General features: G+C 42.4%; 1 protein-coding gene across 3 annotated transcripts in view; it reads right to left on the minus strand.

The window, feature by feature from the left end:
• Nucleotides 1–23,492, minus strand: part of ADK (adenosine kinase) — a 374,447-nt gene that overhangs the window by 10,050 nt on the left and 340,905 nt on the right. For all 3 annotated transcript variants that reach the window (XM_080926022.1, XM_080926020.1, XM_080926021.1), the window contains one exon: nt 12,218–12,304. In XM_080926022.1, the coding sequence (XP_080782148.1) occupies nt 12,218–12,304 (87 nt within the window). The remainder of the gene's footprint in view (nt 1–12,217; nt 12,305–23,492) is intronic.

The following is a 23,492-nucleotide window of genomic DNA, read 5'->3' on the forward strand; positions in this document are numbered from 1 at the left end:
GCTTGGAAGACACTGTATTACTGAACTACAACAATTAGCCCCTGACCCTCTTTAATTCCATTAGTGATCTATCTATTCAGCCATTAAGGCCCAACCTCTTAATATTATTGTACTGGCAACACTTGAATTTTGGAGGGAAAATTTCAAATGAGAATGTTTCCAGAGGTGGTTACTGATGGGGCTGAGAAATCAAACATCTGTTTAGTTATTGCTTTTTAAAACTATAATAATTCATTTCATTTCTTAACATGGATGAGTGTTTTGCCTGAATGTACGAATGTCTGCACCATACATTCCTGGTGTCCTTGGAGGCCAGAAGAGGTTGTAGTACCTTCTGAATCTGGGGTTTCAGAAAGTTAGGAACAGCATGTGGGAGCTGGGAATTGAATCTGGGTTCTCGGAAGAGGGGCAGATGCTCCCAACCACTGAGCCAGCACTCCAGCCTCTAGCTACGGTTTGAATCTGAGTTCTAGAGTCTTTATGCTCATGAGCTAGCCTCCTTACCTTCCTCAGCATTTCCTGACTTGAAATGGACTGCCGTTACCGTTGACGAAGGACATATAGAGTAAGTGCCCTGAGGTTAACATGTGATGCCCGCTGCACCTCCCCCTCTGCATGCTCAGCTTCCTCATACTGCGCTCATATATGAAAACGACTTCTTCTGAATCATAAACCCACGTCTTCCTTTCTTCTCTCTCATCAAATACTTTAGTACAGAGGAAGAGATCTAAACGTAACTGTCGAAAGCTGATTTCCTCCTCTCCTTCTGACATATAAAGAGTGTGAGCCCTCGTGGCCCCCATTAATGTAACAAAAGCTAACAACATGCTACTTGATGGCTTAAAGATTTAACTTAGGGTGTTATCTGGCGTGGGACACTACATAACAAGAATAAACACACAACACCAGTTCAAAGAACCCACAACATCCTCTTGCTGTCTTCTGACAGCCTGTTTGTTACTCCAGACCTTAGAACTGGGCATCCACTAGATCTCCTCATCTACACCGGCCACGTAGGCAGGAGCAATGCCAGAGGCATGAGGAGTTTCCCGTGAAACACTTAACAAACTAGTGGAGCTGTGTGAACACACGCTGAGTGGTCAAGCTCATTCTTAATACATTTTTATCTTATGTTCATTGTTCTATGTGCCTGCCTACACAGGCCCCACCCAACTGTAATGTCTAGCTATTTGCAAGATGGCAGGTGGGTGGTGTGTTTATACAGAAGCCTTTCATGCGGTCTGAAGCTAATGCAGGTCTTTTTACTATGACTCCACTTTGGTTTGATGTACATTAACCTTCATCATTAAGATTACAATGAAGAGGCCCCAGAGATGGCTCATAGGGTAAAAGCACTTGTCACTAAAGTCTATTGACCTGAGTTCAATAATGGGACCCCACATAAAAGTGGAAGGAGGGAGCTGAGTGTACAATGCTGTCTTATGACCTCTACATGGACACCATGGTGTGTGTGCGTGCGCGAACACACACACACACACACACACACACACACACACACACACACACAACTTGAAAAGTAAGCAGAAATATCTTAGAATCTATTTTACTGTAAGTATTTAGCCAAGTGTGGTAGTTCCAGATCAGCCTAGGCCATTAAATGAGATCATCTCAAAACAAACAAAAGCCCTACACCCAAACAAGCAAGCAAACACAACAACAACAACAACAACAACAACAACAACAACAACAACAACAACAAGAAGTCTCTCCCCAATTCCAAACAAAAAAGAAATACATTTAGAAATAGAACGTGGTGTTGGTGTTTTCATACGTGTGGTCATGGTGCAGGACAAAACACGAAAGAGCCCTCTAGAAGTTGGTGCATATATTTTGTCTTCCTCAGAGACATGGCTTCATTATATCTGAATGGCTTGCCAATTCCTTAATGCTGACTTTTCAGGGAAATCATCTACAGCTCTCTGTCCTTGCATGGGCTTTAGTTCTGATGGGTCTAATTACCATAATGAGAAGAGCCAAAGGTACCTGTAGCTATTACATTCACTCATTTAACAAGTCACAACCTTGGGATCCTGCTCTACCTAAAGATACCGTTCAAAGTTCTGAGTTATTATTACTAGGAGAAACTTTTAATAAAAGCTAATTAGCTACAGACCTCCACCCCCCATGGTTAACTGATTTTTAGGGGTTAAATCTCTGCTACTTCTAATTATCCTCCGATGGCTTTCCTTGGGGTCTCAGAACCATGACAGATGACAATGAAAAACCGCAGTGAAATCCACCCACCCTGACACTGTGCTAAGCATCAGCTTCTCCCTCTCCAAGTAAAATCAATACTCTGTTTGAGTAAACACGTTTACAGCTTTATTAGGATGTCTTGCTTGTTCTGTAACAGCTACTTGAAGCTGTGGTAACAAATCGACTCAACTCAGTTAAACCTAGAGAGCTGGGTAAGAGGCCCATCGATAAGGTTGTTATAAAAATAAACTGCAGGAGATCAGAAAGCTGGAGCAAACAGCCTGGTAAACGTCAATATTCCCCCTTACAGAGGAGGCCAGCAGCAGGGAGATCATGTGCAGTCTTTTTCCTCCCTCAACAATGCTGCTTGTTTCAACTGGATAAAGTGTTTCTACTTTCTGTGCACAGCTTCTCTGAATGGTATTTTACTTCCTAATTCTGTCGACTTGGAAGAGAAAATTCACATAAATATAATTTTTCATAACATTTCAGACTGCTTCTTTAAAAAATATCTGTCATAAACTGACTTTATTAAATGACCTTAAGTCATGTGTGATGCCCGTGGCATGTTTTTATTAATGAAACTGTTATCATTTACACTCTGCAATTTCAAATCAATGTTCACTGTTGAAACAATTCCCATGAGACTGATGCTGTGCCTTGAAAATTAGGCCTTGGATGTTCCTGCGCTGCACAACAGCAAACCTTCTCGGCTTCAGTGGTGGCAGATAAGCCACGTCTGCTACCCATTAGCGTGAGCTTGCATCATGGGTACGGCTTTAGCAAACCAGGGCTCAGATCCCCTGGCCACAGGTTGCTCAAGGAAGTAACATCTGGCAGGAAATTCCTACTTCCATTTGGCTAGCTCAGAGTATCCAGATGTGAAAATAATGGTCTCCTTGGTGTGAGGGGCGCTCACTCACATGTAAACCTTCCTCCCTATTTCCTTTGCAGTCTAGTCAGTAGAATCTAGTTCTACAACGCAACTACCAACTAGGTGTGAATCCATGTTACTTGTCTGTACATAAGGCAAACTGTTCAGGGAAAAAGAAATCAACAAACACCGAGTTCTATGAACACAAAAAGCTATGGTGTCTGCCAGCGTTAGGTCTGGCACAGCAGGTACTTACACAATGAAAACCGAAGTTTAACTGGTGTGTATTGGTGCAAGGGCTGATCTGTTGGCTGAGAGCAGAGGTCCTTAGAGTCCAGCATAACACCCACACACACTCATAAAGTGTGCACTGAGAGGTAAGGGCACACTATACACACGGCCTTTACTTTAGCTATGAAGCTTCAACATTCAGTGTCTCCTTGAGACTTATTCCCATTGTGACTAGAAATGGATACCTGTTGTGTGGGATATCTGAAATAACAAATCCCTGCCCTTGGGGATGTGTTATAACACAACATGTCAACATGAACAAGGCCCAGGGTTTGACCCGAGTATGGTGGTGCACCTGGGATCCAAGCACTGGACCCTGAGTCCAAGCTACGTGTTGGCTGCACAGTGAGTTTAAGATGTCTGGACTACATGAAATCTTCACTCAGAGAGATGAGGAGGAAGAAAAGGAGAAATAGCCACAGCTGCCGCCCACTGTGGCTGACGTATAGATCAGCTGATGAGGCAAGGCCATGGCTGCTGGTGTTAGGCAGCAGTAGACATGACTGCTCCTATGCCCTAAGTCATAAGCACAGTGACAAATTACAGCACTTCATACATTGCAGTAGCTTATGCCTGACAATCACTCCTAGCAAGATGATCCCAAATACTTAAGGGTACCAAATGACACATTTTAAACTTGCCAAGTGATGAGCCAGATACAAAAACACATAATTCTCAACTTTATACAATGTCGATGTTGGTGGGACATGATGGTGCCTACCTCAAACCCCAGCATTTGGGAAGCAGAGGCAAGTAGACATTGTTGAGTTTCAGGCAGACAGGATTTAGTAAGATGGTCTCAAAAAAAAAAAAAAAAGGAGAAAGAAAGAAGTCTAACTGCCCAATTAGGTTGGGGTATTCATACATTGCATATTTCTGAAGTGAAAAAAGCTTCTTATATGCTATTTTGGTGATGGTGTTGATTCAGACCTCTGGTGGGGTGTGTGTGTGTGTGTGTGTGTGTGTGTGTGTGTGTGTACACATTCATATAGGTTTCAGAAGAGACCAGAAGAGGGCACCAGAGTCCTCGGAGTGGGAATTATGGGAAGTTGCAAGCATCCTGATATGGGTGCTGGGACTCACACTCCGGTTCTCTTTGAGAGCAGGACTTGCTCTTACTAAGATACCTATTAGGCCTATACAATTACTACACACCCAATGAGCAAAAGGGACAAGACTCAAAACTGAATACAGGGGTCTGGAGATGACAACCACATGATAACCCCTCTCAAATAAAAAGGAATAAATTTATCTTTACAAACTTATTAACTTGTCACCATCGATATGTATAGTGACTGATTTTAAAACTCTGTTACAAAGCTGAGATGACTTAGTGGTTAAAGTGCTTGTTGTATAAGAAAGGGTTCCTATCTCCAGAACCTCCCACCCCCAAATTCCAGGAGTATATGGCAACCTACCCGTAACTCCAGCCTCAGAAGGCAGAGATGAGTATCCAAGAGCAATGAAGGTAGTAGTACTTGCCTCATCAGCAAACTGGTTTATATGGATGGAAGGAAGGAAAGACAAAACCTGAACCCAACCAAAACAATAACAGCAATAAATCCTCACCACTGTGGGCTGGGGATTTGGAAAGCCCTGGGCTTGATCCCTAGCAACATGAACTGGGAGTGCTGGCACAGGCCTGTAATCTCAGCATCTGGGTGGTCAAAGGAAAAAGACCAGGAGCTCCAACCAACCAACCAACCAACCAACCAACCAACCAACCACTCTGTTATATTGGAGGCTGGTAGTAGTCTTTAGACCAGTGCTCAAGAAACCACTCTGGCTATTTCTCCTCACTAAGAAAGGAAGACATGACATAACCTAATATTCCTAAGTAATAGGAAGTAGTACAGAGACTTGTAGGTCACTTTTTAGTTTAAATATTGGCTTTGACTAGACATATTACATAATCTCGTCAGACTCTAAGGCTGGAAGAACTGCCCAGCGGAGGTTAGGCCCAATTTCCAACTAAGATTTATTTAAATAAGTGGATTTTTTTTTTTGTTTCAGCTCACTAAGTTGTAGAGGTAGTCATGCATCAGAACCTAACTATTACAGATGTATGGATCAGATAAATTATGGTGAATGTAACTAGATTCATGTGATAGCAGCTGAAATGTTCATTTTAAGATTCAAACCAGTTCCAGTCCACCAAAGACAATGAACCTTAGTCATTTTAATTAGGAAGTTACCTCTGGTCATCTGCCACTAAATTAAGTCTATTCACAACACCATCACTTTTCTTGGAATAAACATCTCTTGACTATCTCCAAATCTAGGAAAACTAAGCCTCATAATGTTTGAGCTTTGGTGTATTTGGTAGTTTGAATGAAAATAGTCTCCATAGGTTCAAAGATTTTTTGTTTTGTTGTTTTTTGAGACAGCTCTGGCTGTCCTGGAATTGGCTTTGTAGATCAGGATGGCCTTGAACTCACAAAGATCTGCCTGCTTTTGCCTCCGGAGTCCTGGAATTAAAGGCTCGTGCCACCACTGCCTGGCAGGCTCATAGATTTGAATGTTTGCTCATCAGAGAGTAGCAATACTTGAGGGGAATTAGGAGGTATGGCCTGGTTGGAGGAAGTATGTTACTGGGAGTGGGTTTTGGGGTTTCAAAAGCTTAAGTCAGACCCAGTGTCTCAATCTGCTGCCCGATGGTCTTGATGTAGAACTTTCAGCTACGTCTACGACACCACGTCTGTCTTCAAGCCACTCTGCTCCCCACCATGACGATAATGACCTGGGAATTTGTTTAAGAACAAGACGGTAAGGGCCATTCTCACAGGAGGGTGTCATACATTGTCTGACTCGGTGTTCTATTGCTGAGAAGAGACACCATGACCACGGCAACTCTCATATAGAAAAGTATTTACGTGGGGCTTGCTTACAGGTTCAGAGGAAAACATCTACTGAACACCCATCACATCACATTAATTTCTGGTTGACGAAGTAGAAAAGCAAAGAAATGTGGTAGCACATAAAAATGAGTGTAGGAATTTAATTTTTCCTCCCTTGTGAATTGTTTTTTTTGACAATTTCATACACGCACATATGTATTCAGATCACATTCACGCCCCCATTCTTACCCCCTCACACTCTTGCTGATCTTCTGCTTCTTCCCAACCAGCCTGCCTTATACTTCCATGGTTTGCTTTTCTTTTTCTTAGGTAGAGGGTGGCCCACAAAGTTTAATTGAGCTGATTATATGAGCAAGGGCCAATGGAGATCCAGAGCAGAAGCAACTTATCGGTGGCTATATTACTAAAAACAAAACAAACCACAAGCCACAAGAACTGTGTATCATTTCTTTGTGAAGGCTATGGAGCAGTAACTAAGGACAGGGGATGAAGATGGCTCCACCGGTAAAAGGTGCTTGGCATCTCATCCTAGTGATCTGGACACAGTGCCCAGGGCACGGGACTCTGCCTACACTGAACCATCTCACTGGGTCTGGAGGCAAACAAAACAAAACAAAAATTATTTTCTAAATACAAATGAGATGGTGGAATTTTATTTGATGAAAAACAGAATAGTTATTTACACTGTGACCACTAAATGGCTGTAAAAGTCTTTTATATTAAACAGGCACCTTTTAGGCAATGCATTCTCTCAGTCACAGCCATGATGGGAATTCTGAGCATCAAAAGTACTCAGAGGTAGCACGGGTTTTTAGCTCTCAAAATACAATGTTTTAAACCATAAGTGGCTCTTGACCATTCCTGTGCCACCCTAGAGTGCTGCTGGTTCTTGAGAGAGGCCCCGGTCTTTTATCAGAGGGGTGCATGAAGATCATCTGTCAAAGGTGTATCCCTTTCAGTCTAAAGATGATGTGTAGGTTTGGTCCACGCATAGTTCCTGCAAAACATGTGACTAAATCCTATTATATTAACATAGGCTGGCACTGATACCCAGTGGGAACATGTTGGTTAGCTCCCCTTTCATAATCATTTCTTATGATTTTTCTTCTCAGTTTCATTTACTGGGAAGAGACTTTCACTGGGAACAATGACAGTGCCTGTCACAAAATGTTCTCAATGTTTCCATTTGTTACTATGGCAGTGACAAAGACGGTTCCAAATGAAAAGGCAGACCTGCTGTGACAAAGCACAGCAGGACAACAAGAAATTTTCTCCTGACCTGGGAAATTAGGAAATCATAGTTAGAGACGGGAGAATCTCTATTTCAAAAGGTACAATCCTGACACTGGGGCTTTTAAGGAAGGAGGTGAAAGGAGCAGTTTCATCACGGAGAAATAAAAGAGCAAAGGTCACGGAGCATTTAAGATCTCCACATAGAACAAGGAGGGGGTGCCTGTCAAGGCCACGGGAATCTGACACACACTCACTAAACCCTTGAGCTGGAACTGTGAATTTAATTCATGTACACTGGGAGTACTCATTTACAAATTACAGATGAGACTCCATGACATAAGCTTGTTTCTTTTAACTGGCAAAATGGAACATAGGGCAGTTTGGTACTGAGTTATCTAATTAGCACAAGGTAGCTGGCGTGATGCTTTAGCAAAAAACTTGAAATTTATGAGAAGAAAATTATTGTACTTCAGAGAGTTAAGTCACCGTAACACCATAGACCTGAACGAAGATATGCAAAGTCACACGAGACAGAAATACTCTTAGGCCAGCAAAACTTGAAAGTAACAGGATGAATATATTATCTGTCTAAAGATAGAATATGTCAATCAGAAAGGAGATATGTTAATCAGGCAATGAAGCAAAGAAAAAGAATCTACTTAGTAATGTAAAAGTTGCCACTGTCTCTCCATTTATGTCAAAGATAGGAGCTTAACAGCTGCTTATTTCTAATCCCAGGAGGAAGGCTCTTGCGGGTATGGAGATGGGAACCTGGGGTTTCAGCCAATGGGTTTATTTATTTATTTTCAAGATGTAAAACCATTTCTGCTTTAAGATAGATTTGTCAGGTAGCTTATCTCGGTGCAATTAAACAGCTGCTTCATACAGTTCCTATTTGGACTTCATGATTACCAAGTAGGTTTATGATCTGGCTTTGCCTATCTCCTGCTGTAACTGACTTCTGCTTGAGTAAGAAGCTCTTGGCTCAGACTCACCACGCAGCCCTTCCATTCTATACTTTCTGTGTCCCCCCCCCCCCCCCCACAACAACTTACCTGGAGTCCTCAGCATCCTCCCTATCAGATAACAAAAGGCTCTCTTCAGTCAACGAAGTCATTTTACTCAGACTCTCTTTAGCAAACCAGTGCTTGTTAGGAAGGCTGGCGTCTCCCCCCCAATGCTGTTTGAAGAAGTGTACAGTGAAACTACTGTATTGTCAGAGCACTGACTCTAAACACAGATCGCAGGGGGTTGGAACCTGACCCTGCAGCTGTGCAGCCACCAGGCTAGGCATGTTCCCTAACCTTTCCTCTGCCTTACTTTTCTCATTAGTAAAACAGGTTAAATAAAAATAACCAGTCTTGGAGGACTGCAAGTTTGAAGCCATCTTGAGCTGCACAGTGAGTTCAAGCCCAGTCAGTCTTAGTTATAGTTTCCAAAACAAAACAAAACAACCCCCCCCCAAACCAAAATAAAACAAACACAGAGGTCTGGGGGCCAGTGGGACGGATCAGTGGGTAAAAGGACTTTGCTGTCAAGCCCAATAACCTGAGTTTGATCCTAGAGCCCATGTGGTGGAAGTAAAGCCCCAGCTCCTGTCAGCTGCCCTCTGATTTCCGTTTGCTATGATATGTTGTTACAGATACATATACAGATTCATATATACACGCAGAAACTAAGTAAATGTAAACAAACCAAACTCAGGATGTAGCTCAGCAGCAGAGTGCTATTTAGTTTTCATAAGGCCTTGGAGTTGGATTCCTAGCCCTTTACAATATACTACAACTGATATCCCCTCTCCCCAGCTAGTGAAGGCAGATTATAAAGATTGACTACTGTGACTATTTTAGAACGTGACTCACATGCACAGGATATGCTGATTATGTCAACATACATATTCCATTGATAAGTGACATTAGGGTGCTATTTTATGACCTTGTGATTAAACATATGATTGTCAGAGTAGGCTTTTTTTTTTTTTTTTTTGAAGCACATTGTATCAAGTCGCCCTGCTGGCCTTGAGCTCACTAAGTGAGCCTCCTGCTGCCTCCCTCTCCCGCGTGTTGGTGTTTCGGACACGCATAGTCACTATTTTATATGGTGTTAAGGATCAAACCAAGGGCATCATGCATGCAAGGAGAGTGCCCTACCAACTGGGCTATATCCCAAGCCCCAGAGTTGGTTTATAATATGACAAAAAAACTTACTAATTCAGGGAGTACCAATACTATATACCTTTAGTCCTCCCCACTTGATTTCATTTGTATGAATGTGCACCTTGAAGATGTGTGAAGATGTGCTTGGGGGTAAGAGGAAGTTGAACCCCCTGGAGCTGGGAGTTCCAGATCAGGCACTGAGCAGAGCATCATGGGTACTGGGAACTGAAGAGCAGCAAGTAGCGTTCACTGTTGGGCCATCTCTTCAATCCCTTATCTTGGCTTCTTTTATATAGGACTTTACTATGTAGTCCAGGTTGGCCCTGGACTTGCAGAGCTCCCGACTCAACGTGCTGCGTGCTTTTAGGTGCGTGCCTTCATGCCCACCTTACTTTCCCTACTTTCATTTTAGCGGTGTGTTGTGAAAGCCAGAACTAGGAACCAGAAATAAAAATAAGGTGAGAAAGCTGTTCGTGCTCACAGGGGTGAGCAGAATGTAGCCTCCAGGGCGAATTGGTCAGGGGATCTGTTTTCGCTGGAGAACTACAGAGCAGTTATTATTATTACTATTATTATTTTTATATTTTAGAGTGTTGTTACTTTTTCTGATGTATAGCCGGTATATAATTTAGAAAACCCAACCTATCCACTCTCTGGCCTATCATTAACAAGCCTCGGTGTGAAGGCTCAGTTGGTATACTGCTTGCCTGGCTTGCACAAAACCCCGTGCTTGACTCTGGACAACCCATAACGCAGGCACGGCAGTATAAGCCTGTATTCTCAGTACTCAGGGGGAGACAGGAGGATCAGTACTTCAAACTACATAATGAGTTCAAGGCCAGTATGGGATACTTGATACTGTCTCAAAATAAAACAACAGAAACAAACCAGAACCCCTAAAGACCACTTTTCTTTATATTTACCTAACAATAGCTCCAGAATAAATATGACCAAGGCTATGGAAAGAGGCTTGAGGTCTACTGAGACACGCAGTGGGTAAAGGTGCTTGTTCCTAAGCCTGAGGATCTGAGTTTGGTAGAACTAGTACCCATGAGTTATCTTCTGATTTCTATATGGTCTGTGGCACAGGGGTGCCCATTTCCTATGATAAAGGAGGATTTAAAACAAGAGCAACAACACTTGGCTTTGTGTCTAACAGGAGCCGACTGTTCTGGTGTAGTTTATCACACTCACCACAGTCTGAACAGCTAGTTCTAGCTTGGTTCCTAAGAAAAGCTCCTTCCCCTCAGTATTGACAGCACTCCAGGCAGCAGGCTATCTGTAGCGTAATCTGTTGGTGCAGGGCCGGCTGTGGTAATTAGGTCACCCTCGTATCCTGAAAGCCTCATTATACTTCCTACTAAATGTCAGATAAACGGAACACATATTGCTCTGAAGAGTTAAACTACTCGAATAATCTGCTTATAGGATACAAGTATACAGGCCTCTGGACTGAGATCCCTGGTTTAACTAATTTCCAATCAGAAAATCACTACTGTTTCCATAATGCATTATGCTGTATGGCTTAATTCTGAATAAAATATTTTTAGCTTACAAAGATTTACAGCTCTGAAGAGGATGGAATAGGGAAATTAGCTCTAGATTACTCTAGTATCAGCACTGATGGGGCCTTTATGTGCAAAGACACCAAAACCAAGCATGAAACGGATACTGTCTATTGTACACGGTCCTCTAAAGAATGCAGGGCTTCCTGCCACGCCTGAGGATGCTAAACCCCGAAAGAACTGACTTCCAAAGGGTGTCCTCCACCCTCACATGCACACACCCTCACATGCACACCCTCATCATGAGCACAACACATGCATACCCACGACGAATAAACAAATGTAATAAGAAAGAACAATAAAAGCTCACTGGGAAAAGGAAAGACAAAATGGGTGTGTGTGTGTGTGTGTGTGTGTGTGTGTGTCCGTTTTATACCCTGGAGCGTGGGTCTAAGGGTAATTTAGAGAAAGAAGAATGAAACAACTCTGCTGGTGAAATGATGCCTAAAATGAAACAATACTTTCAAAGACACACTACATCATAATCATCAGTCCCTGGATTTGCCGCCCTTCAGAAGGTGGTAACAGCCTTGTCTTGCTTACCAGGAGAGACCCGTGTGGGCCGGCACTCAGGACTCTAAAGCTTCCTGGAGAAGTGGCCTGGTTTAACTACACTGAACTGTGAGTAATTCAGACTCTGAAACCTAATTGTCTTGACGTCATTTTTGAATACTTACTCCCTAGGCCGTTTTGTCCTTATCAAATTTGCTCCTTCTTACTGAGCCTGCATTAGTAAAAATCTGAACCCTTTCTAAGTATCCTGCCTGTCCACCCTCAGGCACAGATACTGTGACATTCGAATCAAAGATCTACTGTACTTGGCTGTGGCTTGTTTATGCAATGTTTTGACACAATTGCTTTTGTGAAAATGACGGACTCGGAACATAGTACCAAGTGATCTTTGCCAAGCATATATCATCCCTGTTTCAAAATCTCAGACACAACGCTCACGGTAGATGGAGAGAGCCCTGGGGGATAGTTACAAAAAACGTAGAAGCAAACATGAAGTAAGTGAGCCTGTACCTCCAACAAATGCGTCTCCAGCTCCATTGGTGTCAATGACCTCTTCCTGGTTTTGATCCAAGACGGGGAAAGTGGTGACATCATTTTCTGTAACGAAAGCAAAGAAAGGCAGACTAACTTCTCTTTGTAATGCTCAGTACCTAAGGTCACACAGAAAAACATGTCACCCCTTGCTTACTTGTTGCTCAGAGGAATTAGTCCTGTATTCTGTACCAGAGGACTTGGGGACCAAGGTGCAAAGCAACACTTCTAATTTTTTGACATTAAGATGCTGTGTGTGTGTGTGTGTGTTGTCTTATGAAAACCATACCCCAGGTAGTTCATGTTCCTGGGGAGTGACTATAGATCACTTTTTTGGACAGTTTATGCGATTGAACAGAAACTGTAAGGTAAAGGGGGTGCTTCTGTGGACTGGATCATGATCCCTGATAAATCTTCAAGCCTGCTTGGGTGAAATTTTGGATCCACCAAAAGAGCTTCAAATTTTAAATGTAAGTAATAGTGCTGCATGCCTTTCTACAGAAAAACTATTGTGCCAGGGAAAAGTTAGTGATTCCCCCAAAGCAGACAGGAGCCGATCTGATGCAATTCACAACAGGGTCTTTATTCATTTGCACTAGCTTGACCCTCCTCCCCCAATACACCACTATCGAAGAGGACTGTTTTGGTTGTGGGAGAGTGCCGAATGTCTATGGGAAAAGGCTTTATAGTAAGCAATGATAGGGAATGCGTGTGCAAGCACCTAACTGGAAAGCTACTGTGGCCTTTAACATAATTGGCTAGTGCTGGGAGTCATATCATAAACTTAATTTCTGCTCCCCTCTGTATTGGTGGTCATTAGGTAGGGGGTGGTGGGCTTATAGCCTAAGGGTGCAGATTTGTTGGGGGAATAACCTGGAGACACTGGTCTTGTTGGGGATTAGCCTAGAGACTGGAGATAGGCTCAGGTTTTGTTCGGGGGCAACTTGGAAACTAATGCTAGGTACCAGCCTGTTAGTTTACCTCAGTTTAAATTTAAGTCAGGTTCTCTAAAAATGGAGTCTCAACTTAAAAGATTTGGCATCTCAAAATCACAATGACAAAACAGAAATGTCACTTTTATTCTGTGACAACACTTAAGGTGCATGTCAAGGATTATTGATTTTAGTTGGTTTATTATAGATAAGCTGATCTGGTTACCCTTGGCCAACTGTCCCTCAGCTAACAAAAGGCACAGCTCCCACAGAATGCAGGGGCAGAAGAACAGGGCAGCCTTTCTCCTTACGGAGTAACCCCGGACAGTACTCCAAGCTTGGCATGGGACAGCTCTGGAAACTGATGAGAGGTGGGTCTGGGATTACAGGTATTCATTCCCATCGCAGCTCTAAGAGAGATTCAACACAGCAGACAAAGTCACAGCAAAGAAAAATGTCCTACTGTGCCGAGTGTGGTAGAACTTGCCAGTAATCCCAGCGCCACAGTGTCTAAAGGCGGGAGGATCTAGGGTTGGAGGCCAGTGAGACTCCTATCTCAGAAAACCAAAACCCAACAAAATCAGTCTCCTCAGCAACGCTGGTATCCAGGAAGACAAAGGGTCCGCCCAGCCAGTGAGCACGCTGTAGAGCAGCTCTAGACCTTATGTCCCTAACCCAGAATCATGTACTGATTCTAGTTAACAATGGTTAGAGGACCCATGACTATAATCTCAACATTTGGAATGCTGAATCAGGATCATAGAGGCCAGCCTGGGCTACACAGTGAGTTTTAGACCAGCCTGGGCTACACAATAAAACCTTTCGAAGAACAAAAAATCTGAAGCAATTACACTTTCCACACGTAGTGATTCTACAGCCTACGTGGCAGCACGCAGGACTGTAATTAATTAGATGTCATGGTACAAACCTAGAGGATTAGTGCTTCTAGTGAGCATGCAGTACACACGCTTACACAGGCAGGAAAAAAAAAAAGAGACGCAAGCAGACTTCGTTAGAAAACACTGGGAAAGGTCTACACCATAAATATTTATAGAGAAATCTACTTTTATTACTTTCAAGTATAAGTCACACTATATAGGGAATGAACTACTATAAACCTACAATAAATGGGCCTAAAGAGAATGAATGAAGTTAATGAGTTACTATTAACGATGTGGTTACATTATGTAATAATTGGACATGTCCATAAAATACTTTGGGTAACAATTAATTGTAGAAAACGGGGGTTAGGGAGATGGCTCAGTTGGTAAAGTGCTTGTCTAGCAAATGTGAGCCTCCATGTAATCTCCGAAACCCATAAACAGCGGGCACTCCCTGGGAAATGGAAGGTACACAAAAGAGTTGTCCTCTGACTTCTACTTGTGTACCTGTGTATGTGTGTGAGTGCACACACTCACTCACTCACCCCTGAAAGACAGACAAAATCCACAAAAATGAAAAAAAAAATACAAAGCTGGGTGTGGTGGAGCATTCCTTTAATCTTAGCATTTGGGAGGCAGAGGCAGGAGAATGTCTCTGAGTTCCACCCAAACAAGAATACATAGTAAGATCTAGCCTCAAACTCTCCCCACACAAACACCACCCCCCCAAACAAAGTAGGGAGGTGGGGAAGGGATTAGAAGTCCCATCCTCCTCTCTGAAGAGCTGTTGGTAGTACTGGTTACTGTGGGGAGGGACTAATTTTCTTCTGTGGGATAGCTGCTGATGCGTTACCCATACTCTACATGCAAGCAATCCTAGAAAAAAATGCACAATAGAACAAAAGAGAATGTATGTATGTACATATGTATGTATGTATGTAAGACGGGATCTCTCTGGGTAGCCCTTGTTGACCTGGAACTCACTATGCAGACCTGGCTGGTCTTGAACTCAGTGATCCTCCTGCCTCTGCTTCCTAAATCCTGAGATTAAAGGTGTGCCGCAGAATAGGAGGTAAGAGATACTTTGTGATATTTTAACATAGGTTGGTGCCAGGCTGAAAAATACGTTACTTTTAAGTGGTCAAGACCAAAATAAATATCTGACACACACACACACACACACACACACACACACACACACACACACGTAGATGGTTCCTGAAGAAATAATGCCTTCGGGGACTCCTGGCCTCAATATACACACATATGTGCACTCTCCAAATCAAAGAGTGGACCAGCAGATGGTGAAGGAGCCGGTGACCTGAAATTGATCACAGCACTTGGGAGGCAGAGGCGGGTAGATATCTGTGTGTTCAAGGCCAGCCTAGTGTACACTAACTAGGCAAGGTTACATAGTGAGACTGTCAGAGACAAACAAGCAGAGCTCATGGGGACTGGGAAGAGAGGGTAGGTAGTGTGTGATGTGAGGTTGGAAACTGGGAATGATTGCAAACGTTCACCGAGTGTCTGGTTTTTTTTTTTTTTTTTTTTTTTTTTTTTTTGAGATAATAAAAATGTCCACAGCCAGTTAATGTAACGATTGTGCAACTGTCAACATAAGAGCAACTCTCGGAATGTATACTTGAAGCGAGTGAGTTGTGGGGTATGTGCTATCACATTGAGGGTGCTAAAGACGATATCGAAGTATCAGGCCACTGTGAGCACACGAAGCTCTCCCTAAACTGCTGAGCAGTGAATGCTTTGTGCTTTATAGTGCACTGGAGTCCACTGTTTGAACTCATTTATTTCCATGACCGTCACTGACAGACTCGCAGGTTACCTTCAATCTCCCTTCACACACAATGCTGCTAAGCATTCAAGCTTTTCTCTTTTATACCATTCGAATCTAATTATTATATTTAATAGCCAAATAAGTGATACCATTCCTACTTGACCCGGGGAACGGACGCACACAAACCACGTTGTTATACTAATAGCATGGAGTGCACCTTACCGGACAGGGGAGAAATGAGAACACAGGAAATGCTTCTTCTCACTAGGACACATGCATCAGGATATGAGCAAAGACACCCTGCTCAGACTGCCCTAATAAACAGGGTAATGAAACAGATGACAAACTCTCCTAATAACAGAGATTTATAGAACAATCCTAATTAGCAAGGACTTTAGGGAATGAGGAGCTTGGAGTTAATTTAATTTTCTGGTTAACTAAAGAAAAAGCAGAAAGTCTTTTTAGTTGGGAAATTTTCTAAATGTATTAACATAATATATTAATATACCATGACATCCCTGCTTTAATTAATTTATGGAACTCAATGACATTTTTTTTTTCTGAGAACAGACTCCATCTGAATGTCATTATCCTGAGCATTATTTCCTACTGTAGCTCTCAAGGTATGTCTTTCATGGGAAGCAGGCTCAGTGGAATGGTGGGAATGTTTGCATTAAAATCTAAAACCAACCATGGTTTAAGTTTGGTTTGGGCTCAGCTTCTTTATTTAATACATGTTTATTAAGACCTTGTCTCCTGTTAGGGACTGCATTACGGACTGAACATGAATGTGTCAATGGTGTAGACGAAACTCCGGCTTTTACTGCGCCTCCATTCTAGACGGGCAGGCACTAGCTATTCAAGGAACAAAGGAATGATCAGACTGGGTTATCAGTAGACGGTACAGAGAAAGCTAAACAGTACACCAGAACCAGTATCACCCAGCGGGGGGCTAGGTTAGGGTTTGATGCTTGAGTCTGGCCGAGGAGGTGATATCTGAGTGACAAGGAGGAGCAAGTCATGTGACAATCCAAGGCTAAAACAAGTAAGTGTGGAGGCTCTGGGCTAGCAAAAAGCTTGATGGGCTAGCTGTGGCAAGTGTAAAGTAGGCTCTATGACTGGGGTACAGTGCAAATGTCTGTTTTTATTATTGTTTTTTTTTTTTTTTTTGGTTTGTTTTTGAAGCTCAAGGACAACTTTACTAGAATTTGAAAGAAAAACCCCACGAGAGGCAACCTGTAGGACTTAAATCTGCCTGGAGAACAGAGAGGGGGAAAGAGCGAGGACATCGGATGCTGGGGTGGGGGGAGGGCAGAGGTCGGACACATGGTTAACAAGCAGCACATGGTAATTAGAAAGAACACAGAAGTCCAAACCCTGGGAAAGCCAGCTAAGTGTAGTGGTACATGCTTTTAATCCCAGCACTTGGCAGTTGGAGGTGGGAGGAGCTCTGAGTTCAAGGCTAGCCTGGTCTACAGAACGAATTTCAGGACAGCTATAGCTACACAGGAATCTTACAGAAACTTAAACTGTTAGGGAAGCTATGCTCAGAAAAAGAATAAATTAAAGTTTTTAAATACTAAACATGGGCAGACATGACTGTAGACAGAAGTTACTGTTTTTTTTTTCTCCTCTTGAGCCAGGTTCTTGCTATGTAGCCCAGGCTGGCCTTGAACTTGCAGGGATTAGCTACCGTCCCCAGTTTAAAATTGTACAAATTTGAAAGAGGCCTATTTTCTATAGTCATATATTTATTATTATATATAATATATTTACACACACAGATAAAACCACATATTTGTTTTATGAAACACTGTACCAAAGGGAAAGAAATCTAGTATGTAATTTTATACGGTAGGAGCTTACTTTCTTCAGGTACCAAATACTGACTGAACAACAGCTACAAGCGTTTCTACTCGAAGCTCTTTGGAGGAGATGAGACACAGAAGAAATACTCAGATATAATCTGTCTTTTTAGAGTGCTTAAAAGCATGCAGGGAGACCTGGTCTGTGTAGAGTCAACTATCAGATAACATGACACCTAACTGCAGAGGGAGCTGGGAGGGAGGGAGGAACGAGATGAACTTAGCTAACTCACATGGCTCTGCGGAGAAGAGATGTAAGCTAGTTCCGAGGCTGTGGGTAATATGGAGAGAAGAAAGCTGCAGATACCTGGGAGGGATACACAGAGAATGGGGCTTCTGCCTGTGAGACAGAGTCTAGCAGTTTCTAGAGATTCTGAAAATCAGGGTTTGATGCATCAGAGGCTGGGAGGCAACGATGGTCTCTTGGTCAAATCCTGCTGTGCTAAGGGTTGCACGTTCCACCTCAGGCCATTTCCAGTCCCATACTTTGGGTAGCATCACCTGACTTTATAAGCAAATACGCTGAGGCTCACAGGGTGTCAAGTGCCTAGGGGCTCTTGGGAAAGGCGGGTCTTTGGGACAAGATGAATGAGGAAGAAATGGTAGCTGCTCATGCAGTATTGCTGCCCTTTGTGTGATCACGACAAACAGGACTTGATGAAGCATTATAAAGCAGCTAATGGAAATTGAAATTCCCTTACGCCAGGTACTGATAACTAAGTTTGACTAAATTAACTGATGAAACCCCACAGATAAGAAAGGCAGTATAACGTTATGATTTCGAGGACGAGGCAGGCTCTGGAGGATTATACTCCATACAGCTTTGTTGCTCTCTGGTAAACCAAACTAAACACTCTCCAATGTCTTGAGGTTTAAAAACAAGGCAACTAAGGCTCAGTGGATAGAGGAGCTTGCTGCCAAGCCTGAAGACCTGAGTTCTGTCCCTTAAACCAATTAGTAGAAGCAGAAAACAAATGCCCACACCGTGCGCGCACACACAAATAGTAAATATAAATGTTTTTATTTTTCAAAAGAGAGGCAGCACTGCTACTTCAAGGGTTTGTGTGTGTGTGTGTGTGTGTGTGTGTGTGTGTGTGTTTAAATGACATCAGAGTGTGTAAGGGAGCAAGAGGAGAAGCTGGCACATGGTAAACACAGTCCCTTTGAAGACAGGAGAAAATACATTACTTATCTTACACTGAGACATAGACAGAGGGGATCCAAGACTCACTTAACATGGCTGATCTCACTCAGACACAGAAAAGCACTCCGTGTAGTCTCAGCACTTGGGCGACTACGCCAAGAAGATTTCAAACTTAAGGTAACATTTCAAGGCTTTCTCAAGGAGTGAACAGAGCAAACTGCTGTTTCTGATGGCATGGGCTTTACCTCCCAGACCAGCTAACTATATGTTATTGTTTGTAGCAAATTCTCTGTTCACAGTTCCTTCTAGTTAATGTGAATCTTGAGTGCTGGATGTAGGTGGGCCAGAGAATAAAGGGGTTACTTTGAATATTAAATCGTTTTGCAAGGGCTAGGGATGTAGTTCAGTGGTTGGGCATGTGCAAGGCCCTGGGTCTCATCCTTACTCACTACTGCTTAAAAAAGAAGTTTGCAGTAGGAATGATAAAAACAACATGACACGAGTTGGAATCAGTGCCTCAAATCTTATTCTACTCTGTGCTCGTATTTTTAAAAATATGTATGTACGTATGCATGCATGCATGTATGCACGTATATATGTATGCACATATGCTATATAAGTACACTGTAGCTGTCAGACACACCAGAAGAGGGCATCAGATCTCATTACAGATGGTTGTAAGCCACCATGTGGTTGCTGGGTTTTGAACTCAGGACCTCTGGAAGAACAGTCAGTGCTCTTAACTGCTGAGCCATCTCTCCAGCCCATTACTTTTAATTAAGGTTTATTAAACGAGCCATATGACTTTAATCTCACCAGCTCAATTCAACTTGCCTTTAAAAATATGTATTTTTCTTCAAATGTATTCCAGTCCACTGTCTTATCCATAGAACTTGTTTTTTCTACTAGCTTAGCCCATATGGGTCACTTGGCCATCTATAGGTTGTTTAAATTTAGTGAGGTTCCCAACCCTCACCGAATCAGCTGATAGACTAGGCTATCTGGCACAAAATTTGGCTGCCTAAAAAAGAGAAAAGGTAAGATTCTCTCTGGTGATTCCTAGCATCCAGAGCTCTGCTTAGCATACACACTGCAGGACTATTTAGTAGACTTTGCTGAACAAACACAGGAGCTTTTCTTGAATACCAATCTCACTGCTTCGTTCCCTTTGGAAAAGCCCTTTAATGGCTCTCTACAGGTTCCTGTTTTTGTTGCTGCTTGTCTCTGTTTTGGGATAAGTCTTGTTTTAAGGTCCTGCTGGCTTCCAACTCACAATCTTCCTGTGCAGGCTTCGGTACTGGAAAGATTACAGGCAGCCTGCCTCAAACGCCTCGCCAGGACGTGAATTCAGCCTACTGTTGAAACTCCATCTCGTTTCCCTGTCCTGTGGCTGCTCCTTGGACACACTTGTGATTTCCCCAAACATGCCATGTATACACATCGAATGTATTGTTTAGGTAGTATCATCTCTTCATCCCATATTCCAGGTAATACATATTCTTTTTTTACCATAATTCTCTGATCTTCAAGCAGAATCAATTCCTTCTTATTTATGTGAACATTTATAACCTTCATATACATCCATGTAAGCATGAAGTATATTCAGAGTTATTTATTCTAAGTATCTTTTTTTCTGAGTAAAATCTAAGCTCATGTAGGCAGGAATCAGGACTTAATCTTATTACTGACCCTTACTTTTATATCTCCTACGAGTTAGGCACTCAGTTTAAATTTACCAGAATATTTATTTTGCTAGAGCCTGGAGGTCAGTTTCACATTTGATTATCTCTTAGAATCTGGTCTACTGCAAACAGTCTTCTGAACAATCTCAACTATGAGCTATAGTATTATAGTACATTAAGGATTTACTATCTTACTGGCTTAATTTTCTTTCTTTTTTTTTTTTTTTTTGGAGACAGGGTCTCATGTAACCAATGATGACTGAACGCCTGGCTCTCCTTCCTCTATCTCCCATGTGCAGAGATTATAGATGTGCATCTCCAGGCCTGCCTTTATGCAGCGCTGGGACTCAAACCTAGGGCTCTGTGCGTGCTGGGCAAGCATCTGAGCTGAGTTACATCTCAACCCTTTACGTGGGTATTTTTTTTATTTGTACCAAGGAAAAATGTGTTATGGTGATGCTGCCTCAATATTTCTGTCCCACAAAGGAACAGTAGTAATGGCTGCTTTGCAACGTCTGTTCAAAAGTAAATCACCTTCCGTTCTTTTCCAGTTCTCACAAATCAACTATGCTGGATTTAGGAATTTTGAAACAGAAGGCTCTGTGATGAAAGGAGAGTTAGTCTAGAGCCTATTAAATCAGCTGTCATGCCACCCAGAGAGAGGGCCATTGCTCTGAGACACTAGGCTCGTCCCCCTTGGATGCTATGCCGCACTGTCTTCATTTCCATTTATGAGCTTTGACAAACGTGGCTGGGGTTGATGGGAACAAGGGCTATATAAGCCAGGTCTTTGTTCCCATTAATGAAGGTGCTGCTCATCTTCCCTGAACAGCTTTGCTTGTTGGTTTTTTGAGCCACAGTCTTATGGAACTCAGGTTAGTATGGAACTTGATATTCAGCTGAGAGTGACCTTGAACTGCTGATCCTCCTGCCTCTACCTCTTAAGGGCTGGGATTACAAGCCTGTGTTCAACCTCAGAGATAGGGTCTCTGATGGTCCAGAATAGTCTTGAACTTGTTATGTAGTCAAAGATGAGTCAAGCTTCTGATCCTCTTTCCTATACCTATGAAGTCCTGAGATTACACCATTACACTCAACAAACTTTCAAATTTTATTTAAACTGTGTACACACACACACACACACACACACACACACACACACACACACACACACGTATGTGCATGCACGTGTAGCTGTGGAAATCAGAGGAATCAGAATTCTTATGGAGTTGGAAGTGCTAGGTCTAATTTGGGATCTGGGTCCTCTACAAGAGTAGTAAGTACTCTTAAGCATTGAGCCATCTCTCCAGCCTTAATTTGAAAAAAAAAAAGTAAAACAAATTTTTTTTAATTGGACAGAGTTTTGCTATGTAGTCCACACTGCCTCAAATATGTGAGCCTCCTGCCTCTGCATCCTGAGTGCTATGATTACACATACAGCCCACAATGTCGGCTTCTTGCTATTGTTTTAGGTGGTTACAACTAAAGTTTATTTCCTTTTCTTCTTTAGGTAGTAGATTGCTACATACCCCTGTTGGTCTGAAACTCACTATGTAGCCCAGGCTAGGCTTGAATTCACAGAAACCCTTCTGCCTCAGCCTCCTGAAAGCTAGGATTATGGGCATGCACCACCACACTGAACTTGAGGGTAGGAGGATTGTTGGGTGTAGAAAAGTCTGAGATACAGACTAGCTGGAGGCCAGCCTAGGTTATTACTGAAAAAGACCATTTGTTAAAAATAAACAAACAGTCCTGACTTCACAAAAGTGAGTGTTGCCACCCCAGGCAACACAGAATCGGGTGTGGTGAGACTATTTCTACCAATGGCAGTTCTATCAATTTACAATCTCTGGCTATGTGGTCATGAGACATTTACCAAAACACCATTGATCCTGTCAAAGAAGTGCCTTCATCACAACGACAGAAGCAGAGAGGTAAGTAGGTTTGCAACACTAGAATTTATTTGTAAGAAATGGCAGGAAAATCTAGTTATCATTCACTAGAAACAAAAAATAAAAAGTCAATCACCCTAGTACCTAGAGCCTGAGGTAGGAGGACTGATGTGAGTTTGAGGACAACTTGGGCTCCCTGGTGACTCCAGTGCTAGCCTAGGCTACAGACAGACTTCTCTCACCTCTCACAAATCAAAAAAAAAAAAAAAAAAAAAAAAAAAAAAAAAAAAAAAAAGAGCAAATGAAAATAATGTCCCTCCAAGAATTAGCAGGCCTCAAGCTCACAGAATCTGCCTCAGTCTCACAAGTGCTGGGATTAAAGGCTAGAGAAATGACTCAGTGGTTAAGAGCACCAACTTCTCTTCCAGAGGTTCTGAGTTCAATTCCCAGCAACCATATGGTGGCTCACAACTATCTGTCATGGGATCTGATGCCCTCTTCTGGTGTGTCTGAAGACAGCTACAGTGTGCTCATACAAATAAAATAAATAAATCTTAAAAAAAAATAATGGCATGTGTCACTACTCCTCTCCTTAAACCATAATTATTTCTTCAAGAAAACAGGAGCTCTTAGCTACCAGTTCTTTAGTTTGCTAGTTATACTGAACTACTAATTTCTCATCAAGTGATAAAAAAAAAAAAATCAGTATCTTTGTTTCTGAGGCTGGAGGAAGATGGGAGATATTTAGGAAGACTGTCATCGAGCACCAGAGGACACTATTTATACTTTAGACTATGTAAGTGGCACTGCCAGACATGGCTTGTTCACAAATCACAACGCTGTTTCTTTAGTGACCCAGAAAACATGTACGAACTGGCTGGCTATCACAGTCAGCACTGCAAGGTTGTTGTCTGTAACTGTGTGGTAATTTTCACATTCTATAACTAGACAGAAACAAACAAACATACATCCCTTTTTTGTTTACTAATGACCTCTGCCAGGAGTACCCCTAATAACAAAGGGACAGCTTCCCAGTGTGGATGGTAGTTTGTTCTTCTCTGTTTTT

This window comes from Micromys minutus (assembly GCF_963924665.1).
Source record: "Micromys minutus genome assembly, chromosome: 12".
Lineage (NCBI taxonomy): Eukaryota > Metazoa > Chordata > Mammalia > Rodentia > Muridae > Micromys > Micromys minutus.